General features: G+C 41.1%; 1 protein-coding gene across 2 annotated transcripts in view; it reads right to left on the reverse strand.

Moving 5' to 3' along the window:
• Positions 1 to 12,131, reverse strand: part of LOC117363922 (putative N-acetylated-alpha-linked acidic dipeptidase) — a 294,479-nt gene that overhangs the window by 26,763 nt on the left and 255,585 nt on the right. For both annotated transcript variants that reach the window (XM_033952501.1, XM_033952500.1), the window contains exon 17: positions 11,211 to 11,303. In XM_033952501.1, coding sequence (XP_033808392.1) covers positions 11,211 to 11,303 — 93 coding nt within the window. The remainder of the gene's footprint in view (positions 1 to 11,210; positions 11,304 to 12,131) is intronic.

A 12,131-nucleotide genomic window follows, 5' to 3' on the forward strand; every position in this document is an offset into this window, starting at 1 on the left:
GCAAAATAGTAATCAAAGTAGTGCAATCTCATGCTTCAGAATAAATATAAGAAAATCAAAGAAAGGGTAGCTGAGGCCCAAAAAAAGGAGAAAAAATTGAGCTTTGCAAAATATTTCAACTTACTGTTTCTTAATTGCCGAAAATAATTTCTTTTCACTCTTGAAGACCTGCAATTTTATGGTCCTTGATTTTATCCACAGGAGTGACTGTGTGCCAAGCTGAAATGCTGAAACGCCCGCCAGCATTTTCTACCTGTTATTAGCTACAAGGTTGCATGTTAAAACAATAATCATGCCCAGAATTACAGAAATTTGATTTAGACTACTGTTGTGGATGAAATTACCACTAGAAGTTCATTAGACCTAGGGATTTCAAAGATTTGGCCTTCTATCACCTCGGCTCTTAATTCCAAATCCATATCATTCTCTATCTTGGCATTACAGTTACATTAAGATCATAAGGAGTTAGTTCAGCAGCCTGAGAATCAGGTTCAATTCCCATTGCAGCTCCTTGTGACTCTGGGAAAGTCACTTAATTCTCTATTGTAGTGCAAAAGGCATACGAGTCTTAACCAGTGGGTTGTGTATCTTTACAAGTGAGTTTTGATGTAGAAGTCCTCACCTACATTACATTTTTGACTCCTCCTCCTGTGCTCCAGCTCTGCCATCCTCAGTTCTTCTACATGCGAGTTGAAGGTGTTTGTGTTCTGCTTTGCACTTCGATTTTATTATTTTTCAGTTATTACTCTGACAACTTTAAGGCTTTGGTGCTTTAGAGGTACCCAGCACTCCTGGGCCAGCTCTGCACTGGTGTAGAGACAGAAACATCCGAATTGTAGTCTGTAGCTGGGAGGAAGACCATGTTGCCAGGGCTGGTGTTAGGGGATGGCAAACAGGGCAACTGCCCTGGGCCCCACAGCTCCAAGGGGGACCAATGGTCTGGACATCTTTTCCCCTTCTCTGTCCATCTCTCGCCCTTCCCCTCACCTTCATAGTCTTTCAAAATCAAAGTTTTCCTTTTTCAGAAGGGCCCCGACGTGGCAGCCATTCTCACAAGCTGCCGGCAGCTGCTCCGAAGCTTTCCCTCTGCTGTGACCCACCCCAGTGGAAAAAGGAAATTGCATCAGAGGGGGTGTATTGCACCAGAAGGGGATGGAGAAAAGGATTTTACAGAGGATTAGGCAGCTTTCCAGTTTGGGGGGCAGGGGTAGACTGTGTTGGGAGTAACACATTCCTCCTCTCTCCTTCACTTCCCACCCTGCAGGTGGTCATGAATTGTTTTCCCTCTACTGCTTTCTATGGTCTGGTGTCTCTCTCCTTTCTAATCTAATCTTCCATTTGTGAGTCACACAAACCTATACAAGCTCAAGGTGACAGATCAAAGAGGAAGTGGGAAAGTAGTAGGGTGCAGGGGCATGGAGAAGCAAGAGGAGGGACCTAGAAGTAGGGGGTGATATACAGAAGCTGAAACAGTTAATTGTCAAAGAGGTGGGTCTTCAGGTTTTTTCTGAATGTGGTGTAGTTTGTCTCTTTTCTGATTGCTTCTGGTAGGTCATTCCAGGTTTTTACACCCAGGTAAGTTAGCATAGAGTGAAAAATTTGCTTGTAGTGGAGGTATTTTGTGGATGGCAGTTTAGTTGGATTCTGTTAAGGATTCTTTTCGATGTCGACCAAACAGTAGAGAATAATTGGATGAGAGGGGCTGTTGAGTTTCCGTATAGAATCTGGTGTAGGATACATGACATTTTGAAAATTATTTGGGATTATATTGGGAGCCAGTGTAGTTGCCTGATGAATTGAATCATATTTCTTTAATTTGTAGATTAGTCTAACGGCTGTGTTCTGGATGAGCTACAGTTTGTGGATAAGAGTGGTGTTGATGCCAAGGTAGGCAGAGTTGCAATAGTCCAATTGAGGTAAGACCATCATCTGAACGATAAGAGCAAAGTAATGTGGGTGGAAATATGGTCGTGTGAGTTGCAGTTGACGCATAGTGTAGATGGTCTTTTTCCGAAGGTTAGAGATTTGAGGTTCCATTGTGAGAGTGTCGTCTAAGATGTAGCCTTGGTGGATTTTTCCATTGTGAGAGTGATGCCTGATGAAAGAGTAAGGTTAGATATGACATTCTGTTGTGTGGTGTGGAAACCAATGGCTTTTGCCTTGGTGGCGTTCAGTTTCAACTTGTTTTTCGTTGCCCAGGTTTGAATTTTATCTATATTGTTTGAGATTTTTTTCGGCAATATTAGGATGGCTATTGGTTATGGGGATGAGGAAGAGGATGTTTTTGGCATAGGATAGTACAGTTTCGTCTTCCATTTTGATGTGTCCCAGCGAGCTCATGAATAAATTGAATAGGATTAGGGATAATTGGGAGCTTTGTGGGACACCACAGAATGCCTTCCAAGGGTTGGAGTATACTTCTTTCTTTTTGACCATGTATTCGCGATTTTGTAGGAAGTCAGTAAACCATTTCAGTACAGTCCCTGTTATTTCGATTTCCAAGAGTTTGGTTAGGAGTAGTTGGTGGTCCACTGAGTCGAAGGCTGCAGAGATATTAAATTGGAGTAATATTGCCTGATGATCCGAGCTTAGCAACTGTTTGATTTTAGTGATTAGAGTGATGATGAGGAGCTCGGTGCTGTGCTTTTTTCAGAAGTCGTATTGGGACGTATGAAGGCAGGAGTGTTGCTCTATGTATGAGGCTAGCTGCTTGCTGACATGGGACTCAAGGGTTTTAGTGAGGATCGGAATGCCAACAATCAGTCTGTAGTTAGATGCTATGGAGAGGTCTGCTTGGGCTGTTTTCGGTATAGGGGTTAAGGCTATTTTACCCATTTCTTTGGGTAGGTGCCCTTGGTTCAGGGAACTATTTAGCAGGTTGGTGAGCCAGTTAATGATATGATGCAGAGCTGCTGAAAGACTGTATGGAGGACAGTTGTCTAGGGGGATGCTACATAAGGCTATATTTGATATTAGTTTATTGGTATCAGAGAGGGAAAGGTTAGTGAATGAAGTCCAGATTTGGTCTGCTTTTATAGGTTTGGTGTATTCCATAGAGTTGTGTTGGGAAGTGTTTGTTGTGACTATCTTTGCAACTTCCGATTGGACCAATTTGACTTTGTTGAGGAAGAAATCTGCTAGTTCTTGGACTGAGATTTTATTAGAGTGGGTTGCAGATTCTTGGTTTGGGGGATGTCAGTTGCCGTACCAGGCTAAAAAGTTTTTTGCTGTCGGTTGTGTTGCTTCCTAGTTTACTGCCATAGTAGTTTTTCTTGGTTTCAGATATATTGTCCTTATATTTATTTATGGCTGCTCTCCATTGTGTTCTATGTTCTGGTGTCTTGTTTCTCCTCCATTTCCTCTCTAGACGTCTGCATAGTTGCTTGTCTAGTCTTAAGGACTCCGTAAACCAGGATGAAGTTCGGTTTAATTTTATTATGCACTGGTGGAGGAGGATTACAGTATCTAGGGTTTGGGCTATGATTTTGTTCCAGTTGATTATCATTAAGGCAATGTTGTTCGTGGGGGGAGAGAGAGATTTTGAGACCATGTTCCAGAAGAAGTCAGGTCTTGTTTTCTTGCGGACTAGTCTGTGTCTTTGGTGGCTTTGGAGTTCAGGTCTATGTCAGTTAGGTTTAAGCAGAATTCTAAGAGAAAGTGATCTGTCCTTTGGACAGGGGACCATTTGGCCCTATTGACTAGGTTTGGGGAAGAAGATGTAAACAGGTCTAGGGTATGGCCTTTTTCATGGGTGGGGCCTAAGGTTATGATTGTGATTTGGCAATCCTCAAGTGGAGTCTTGAGTTTAATGACTTCTTTATTTTCTGCAGATTCAAGGGGTAGGTTGATATCACCAAGAATGATTAGTTTGTCATGTTGGCAAGTGAGGTTTGTTATTTCCATCGTTTTTGTGATGGAGTCTGAATTAGTGCAAGGGAGTCTGTAGAGTAGGAGAATTCTGACATTCTTGTGTGTGACGTTGTGCTCTATGTATTCTAGGTCAGGTTGGGAGCTTGAATCTGCCTCAGCGACGGTATATGAGTTTTTGTAGATTGTTGCCAGGCCGCCTCCATGTTTGAGCTTTCTGGGAAGATGAAGAATGTTATGACCCTTTGGGCAGAGGTGTGGGAGTTCAGGGCTTTCGAGGTCTTTCAGCCATGTTTCTGTGATGAACATTAGAGCAATCAGGCGTGATTAGATCATTTAGCATGAAAAGCTTGTTTACCACTGATCGAGCATTAACATACATGCAGGGGATGGTGATTTTGTTTGGTTTTGTTGAGCATTTTGTAGGTAGTGGGTTGTTGAGGGGTTTAGGATGCGTTTGTTTTTGGTGTCTGTTGTGGTTGTGTTTGTTCCAGAGTATGGGGAGGATGTGCTGAGGTTGTCTAATGTATTCCTTCGGTTGTTTTTGAGTTTATGGTGGACTGGGTCTTTGTTGCTTGTAGTTCCATGGGGGATTGATGTTATTGTTGGGGATATGTTGTGTAAGGCTGAGAGGGTGGAGAGGCATAGCAGAGGAAGTAGGAATAAGAGGGGGCTTCATCATGAGGGTAGGAGTGAGTGTTGCTGACTGGGTGAGAGTTAAGGTGTTGTGTGTCTCTTTTATCTTGTGAGATTTGATACTCTGTAGGTAAGGGTTCAGGGAGTTCTTATGAGTTCTTATTGTGTCCCATCATAAATTATCTCTCAGCTTCTGTTTTGTTTGCTTGACGGTCCATTTCTGCCGACGTAAAGCTAGCTGGCGTTTCGCTGTATAGCTGCGTCAGGGCAGTGGACTCTCGGTGAATGTATGAATGCTCAAAATGGCAAAGAACTCATAAGAACTCCCTGCCTAATTGAAGCTGTTCATTATCAGTTTTTTTTTATATATATCATCTTAAAATTAGGCAGGAGGGGGAGAGTGCCAATGAGGTTAGTTCCCTATCTAGTGCTGTTGCATAGTTAATCACTGACAACTCAAGGGGATCTGAGGCTTCTCCTCTATAAAGAATTTTAAGTGTGTGATTGGTGGAGATAGGTCTAATTTGAGAAAACTTCATCACTGTTTCTAATTAAGAATTTGGAAATTAAATACAAGGGAGGTATTTGTGTGGATTTATGATTGATCTCTCTTTATCCTATATATATTATTTTTGAAATACTTTACCTTCCCCCTGATCCATTGTTAGAGAGTGAGCATTGCTGTGGGGTGATGCTCTATTTGGTTGCCGATGACGTTTGTCCTTTAATTCCCATGATGATAAGGCCACAGGAGCTCTGTTAGGGTTCTCCTTTCTTGCTGGCATCATTTTGGGTAGTTCCCACAGCGATGGAGCCTGCCTTGTGACTGCGGCAGTTTATGCACTCTTCAATTTTCTGCTTTATTAAGACAGTTTAGGCAGCGGTTCGATGGTGGCAGAGCTAGTAAAACGTTGCTCCTGCTGTGGGAAGTGGAGAGCATTGTCGGTAGTTTGTGTGGGGATGCATTTGCATTTTCCCCTGCGATTCTACCCTTGGAAGCAGGCCGGTGCAGAACTTTAGACATAGCTGATGGGTTGAGGCTGCTTGTAGATTTCTGGAGGAGGTGGTCTTAAACCCCCATCAGCCACAGCAAGGGGAGTAGCAATGGTCTTGGGCCCAGGACCCTGTGTGTTCAGTATTGAAAGAAGTGCAGATGTGTTTTTATTTCTCCATTTTGTGATACTTTCTGAGTATAATTTCTTGAGGTTCCCAGTTCAATTTCTATTTGTGATTCCTTGTTCTGTACTTGGTAAAGGTCTGTCTGGGTTTTGTTGTGAAGAACTCATTTAAAGCTGCATTATGTGTGGTAGTAATAGCAGGTGGGGAGATCGGAGGGGGAGTACAGGGAAGAGAAGGGATTGGGGGGGGGCCTTCCTAATTTCTGCCCTGGGTCCCAGTCTAAAACTGGCTCTGCCAGGAGTAGTGCTGCTTTATGTCTTTCCTCCATGGCTGATGATCAGTCGGGTCATTTGGAGAATTGCACTTCATCAAGGCACAGTAGTGATAGTCGCACCGGACTGACTGTGCTGTCCGCTGTTCACAGATCTCATCCTTCTGCAAGTGGATCTGGTGTTGATGGGCAACCCATCCTGCTTTGGTCTTACGGCCTGGCTCTTGAGCGGTCGTGGCTAAGGAAGAAGAGCTGTTTGGATTTCATATTACAACACTGTTACAGGCCCAGAAGTGGTCTACGTCAGCAACATATGCTAGGATTTGGAGGACCTTCAAGGTGTGCTCAGTGAGCACTATGTCCAATGTCCTTGTCATTGGTGCAGATTTTGGCATTTCTTCAGGATGGTTGTGTCATGGGTCTGCCCCTGAGTTTACTCAAGGTTCAGGTAATAGTGTTGGCCTGTTTCTGGGGACGGCTGCAGAATGGCTCTCTTGTGGCGCATCCAGATGTAGTAAGATCCCTCAAGGTGGTTGGTCACTTGCATCCTTTGGTGCGTTCTCTGTGCCTAAAATGGAGTCTGAATTTGGTCCTTTGGGAGCTTCAGAAGGCTCCATTCAGACCCCTTTGTGCTGCTACAATTGAGGATATCGCTTTGAAGGCTGTATTCTTAGTGGCAATTTCCTCCACAAGATGTGTTTTGGAGGTTCAGGCTCTTTCTTGTAGAGATCCATTTCTTAGTTTTTCAGAGGCTGGAGTGACTCTTTATGCGGTGCCCTCCTTTATGCCTAAGATCATGTCTATCTTTCATCTGAATCATCTGATGTTTCTTCCATCGTTGTGTGAGGATGATTATCTGGCAGACTTCAGTCAACTATGGCTTTTAGATGTGCACAGGTTTTTGAAATATCTGTATGCTACAAATGAGTTTCACCACTCAGATCACTTGTACTATTTGGGGGGGGACCATCTTATGTGATGGCAGCCTCGAAGGCCTCCATCATGAGGTGGATTTGGGAGGCAATTTTTTCTGCATATCTTTTGGAGGGTAAATCCGCTCTGTGTACATTGTGTGTGCACTCTACCAGGGCACATGCAACATCCTGGGCGGAGTTGCACTTGTTTTCTTTGAAATAGATTTGCCAGGCAGCCTCTTGATCATCATTGCACACCTTTTCTAAGCATTAAAGAGTGGATGTGGCAGAGTGTGGGGATGCTGCGTTTGGGGTGGTGGTGATCCCTGCGGCAGAGAAGGTAAAATTGGGACTTACCTGATAATTTTCTTTGCCTTAGTTACAGATGAATCCAGGGTCCCTCCCTAATCACCTCAGTACAGCTTGTTGGTAGTTGTGGTTCTTGTGTTGTGATATGTTTTGTCTTAGGAAAATTCCATATAAGTTGACTGCAGTAAAGTTGGTTTCAAAGGACTATTTTTGCTTTAAGTGAAGCATTTGGGAGAGGAGGAAGTTGAGGATTCAGCTAGTTGAGGATCTTTCTTATGCTTTGGTAAGAGTAATACTGAAGTGCCAGGGAGCTTGCCATCCTATATCTATCGTGCATTTTAGTGCTTTCTATCTCCACCTGCTGGTAGATGGACATAACCCATCCATCTGAATTTGTCTGCTGTGACTAAGGGAAAGAAAATGATCAGGTAAGACCTAATTTTACCTTCTTCATTTATCTATAAAAAGAGGCCACAAGGTCCAAGGGTCTACCAAAACAGGACCCAAGGGCTTGATACAAATGGGATAAGCAAGATTAAGTTATCTGGCTATGAGTAACCTAGACCTAATGAAGTTCTGTTTTGGTCTATGATATTTTATGCCTTGGTTGTACCCACAGAAAGGCAGTATATCAAATCCATGATCCTTTATCATAGAAAATGCAGCATGAGGGTAATTATATAAGGAGCTGTCTAATATTAGGTGCCAAGAATATACATCCATGTACAATATGCATGTGTACATCAAAATGGACAAATATATGCAAAAATTGCCACTTTCTGGCTTAGTACTTTGGATGTGGCATACTTGGCAGGTAGGTGTCACATGGGTGGAAAATGGGCACAGCAAGGGCAGAGCATACATATAGAATCATGACAGCAGATAAATGCCAAATGGCCCATCCAGTCTGTCCATCTGTAGCACTTTCGCGCACTTCTGGATGCTTCGAGCCATGGCCACTATGTTTAATGTGCTGCTTCTCGACAAAGTTTGCAAGACACTGCTATAAAGTAAAGTAGGTGCCCACTTTTTTTTCTTATAGAACAGGCTTCAAATAAGTGCTTTCCCAGCACCTAAATTTAGGTATTCCTTTATACAATTATACTGATAATGGGATTAAATATAAAAGGGATAAAACAAATTAATAACTGAAAAACTAGAAAATAGGCAGTTCTGTGGATAAACATTAGACTAGAACAAAATTTTAGACAGTGCATATCAGCCAAAACTAATCATGGCAATTACAAGCTTAAATCTAGCTAGCCAAAATCCCACAGTTGACCTCAGGCTCATAGAGGTGCTTTAGAAATCTAATCCCATAGTGCCTTGGGCAACATCTGGGTGTAGATTAAATAGCTGTCCTTAATAGGGAGAAATTACAATCAGGGCTATGCGTTCTAGCCTCAAAACTGAAATAGTGAACACCTAAAAAAGTGTACATTCTGAAAAAAATCTGTCTTTTCTTGTCAAAAAAAAGGTAAATAAAAACTGGTTTAGTGTCTCTGTACCTTGAACTCAAATGAGTTCTTTGCAATGGTGATATCTGAGGCCTAAAGATCTTCCAGTACTCTGAAAATACCTTTACAATTAATTATTATTGCTTTAAGTAGTTTTGTAGAATAAGCAATGCTGATCCATCCCTTGCAACACATTTCTGTTACAGCTTTTCTTCTTTGACAGTGCAAGATCCTCCAAGGCTCAACAACGCCACAGAATAGCTTTAAAAATGCAATGGACTATGAGATAAGATTTATAATGCATTTCTTCTGCTTGAATAATCAGCAACAATATAGTCATAGCCAGAGCCAGGAAGATTGTATTGCTCATATCATTTCGTCTAATGAATATTTCTAAACTGCCAGTACCGATGATAGTTTATTGGAAATATACTAATGAACTACCACACACCCTAACAATGTCAGCAAATGATAGGTGGAGTTATTTTTAAAAAATATGATTATGAAAACAGGAACAATAATTGTCAGTACAGGGTCAAGGCAATGTCAGACTTTAATAAGTTTGGGTTTGCAATATGCTCCTCATGACTTTCTGAACTACTGGATCTACCTACAACCATTTTAAGATTGGAACTGGCATAGGCAGGAGCGACTGGGGATTGCCATGGGAGGTTCCAGTTGCCATTTTGAATGCAGAGCAGTAATGGGCAGCAGTGATGGGATTGTTGTTACCTGAGTAGATACTAGACTACCAGGGCTTCTAAGGTAGGCCTGAGAAGGGACTATGGGTGGTAGGAGGAAGCATTTTTGGTTGGGGAAGGGCAGGGGAAGCTGGCTTTCTATAGGGAGGTCAGCTGTCTATTGGGGGTCTGGGGCCATGTGGCATGCTAATGATTGAGGGTGTGTGCCAACCATAAAATTATTTTCATTGCTACTTCATAACTGTAATTTTGCTACTGTTATGATTCGTAATGTAAATATCTGATATGCAGGATATATTTTCATTGTTACAAATTGAACATAATTAAAACATAGTGATTAATCACAAAAACAATATGTAATTATTATTATATCTGCATGTAGGCGGACCCACCTGGAGATGGATAGAGGAGTGGTGTCTCAGTTCCTAAGACCAGTGTTCTTCAACCTTTTGACACCTATGGACCGGCGGACATAAAATAATTATTTTGTGGACCGGTACCGGTCCACGGACTGGCAGTTGAAGAACACTGGGCTAAGTCATGCCCATCTCCACTCAATCTCCGCCCCAGGCCCCGCCCCATAATAGTACTAATTGTAACACCATTTTTTCCATTCATTTTTCATATATGCACACAATATAATTGTATTAACAACACTAAGGGCTCCTTTTACTAAGCTGCACTAGCGGTTTTAGTTTGCGCGTGCTAGACGCTAACGTCACCATTGAGCTGGCGTTAGTTTTTATGCGTACCGCGGGGGGCAGCGCATGCTAATCTGCAGTGTGCGCTAAAAACGCTAACGCACCTTAGTAAAAGGAGCCCTAAAAGTACTTTTTGGGGTTTTTTTTTAGAAATATATATATATATATATATATATATATTATTTTTATTTAATTCTTTATTGATTTTCTAAACATCAAAATTGCAAAACACAAATATGTATCCATATAATAAGTCAATAAAAGCACATTCATTATACAAATATATATGACTAACCATTTTATCCCACCCATCCCCAATGACTAATCAATAAAAACACAAAAACATAGATTCTTTCAATAACCTTTCCCTATTTAAAATAGTAATGTCATCCCACCCTCCTCCCACCCACCCTGGATGTATATACTCAAAGGGCTAAAATCAGGATAGAAATAGAAATAGCCTCCCCCTTCCACCCTCTCACCCTTCCCTGGATGTGTATGAAAATAAACAAAAATTAAATTATAAACAAAGGACAACTATAGTGAAATAATAAAAGATGTCAATGTGCCCCAAACCATTTTAAATAAATTACTATGCCCCAACATGTCAGCATTCATTTTTTCATAACTATAGCTGGAGCATAAATTCACCCACCAAAAAGGAAAATTGAGGCAATCATGATTTTTCCAATTGCGAGTTACCATCTGCATAGCTATCCCAGTCATAATTAGGAAAATGCATCATTTATAGCGGTCCATGGGAGGCTTAATATGCAATAATGTTCCACATATGACTACTTCATATGTCAATGGAATTGATGATTCCAGTATGGTGTTAATCTTTCCCCATATTGACTTCCAAAAGTTGAGTATCAAAGGACAATAAAACAACAGACACTATCACAACCAAGACAATCAAATAAAAAAATACAGAGTAGTCATCCTATCCCCCTGTTCATTCCAAGGTCCCCTCAAAATCTTGCTGACAAGGTTTCTTCCAAGGCTGCTGACAAAATATAGTTTAGTCCCTTCTGAGATTTCTGTAATAATCAGATCTAAAGGAAGAGTATTACATAAATGACTCCTCCCTCAAAAAAAAGGAACATTCCCAGAAATGACATAGGAAACAACATAAAATGAAAGTTTTCTGCCTGGACCCCCCCTATAAAGCATGACCTTAAAGTAATCCTATTATCTCCATCAATTTCCTAGATGTGATAGTGAATTAATTTTACCTGACAGTAGCGTCACCTGCTATCCCCAGTGGATCAATAAAGGCTCGCTCCAGCTGCATCAATTGATCATTTACTCTGCGGACATTCAGGGGGCTATGGACAGAAGGCAAAATTACTCTGTGAAATCTTGTAGCTTCAATAAAATGGTAATAGAAAATTCAATAACATTCTGTATAAGATTTCTTCTGAAAAAGAATGGTTTACTATTAGTTTTCAGAGTCAACCAAGGACGTCTTCTTTGGTAAGTTCTTTAAAACTACAGAGGTTATACAATAGCACTATTCATATAACTCACTGATGCATCTTAGAATGGTGATGCTGTAATCTAAAAGACTAAATAATTTTTATTCTATTAATTTAGAAACCTCCTTTGAATCTGAATCTTTCAGTCACTGTGAGGGATCTTAAAAATATGAATTGTGAATAATAAATTTTAGTGGGCTCAAAATGTTGGCCTGTACATTATTCAGACCTTTTATCTTCTCCTTTCCACTTACCCCTCTGTTTTACTAAGGTGCGCTAATTGATTAACGCGCGCGTGTGCTAATCGGTTAGCGCACCTTAGTAAAAGAGGGCCTTAGTTAATAAATACCAAAAGCCTGTTGGTCAGAATAATAGCCAAGTAAAATCTCCTAAAAATTATTCAGGAATCACAGGGAGAGATCATAAAAACTAACACAATCATAAAACATGACAGCAGATAAGAATCATGTAGCAAATTTAGTCTGGCCAATTTTTTTCCTGGTGCAATTCTAGAAACCATAGTTCCAAAAACATCTGAAAACCTGGCTATTCTCAAAAATGTAATGTGTCCTCCTCTTTGCTATACTAAGTCCCTGTAAACTTTCTCTTTACTGTCCTGTTACCCTCATTGGAGTTCCTTCTCTACACCATTTCCTGTAAACCGTGCAGAGCTCTACG

This window comes from Geotrypetes seraphini, chromosome 7, assembly GCF_902459505.1.
Source record: "Geotrypetes seraphini chromosome 7, aGeoSer1.1, whole genome shotgun sequence".
NCBI classification, from domain to species: Eukaryota; Metazoa; Chordata; class Amphibia; order Gymnophiona; family Dermophiidae; genus Geotrypetes; species Geotrypetes seraphini.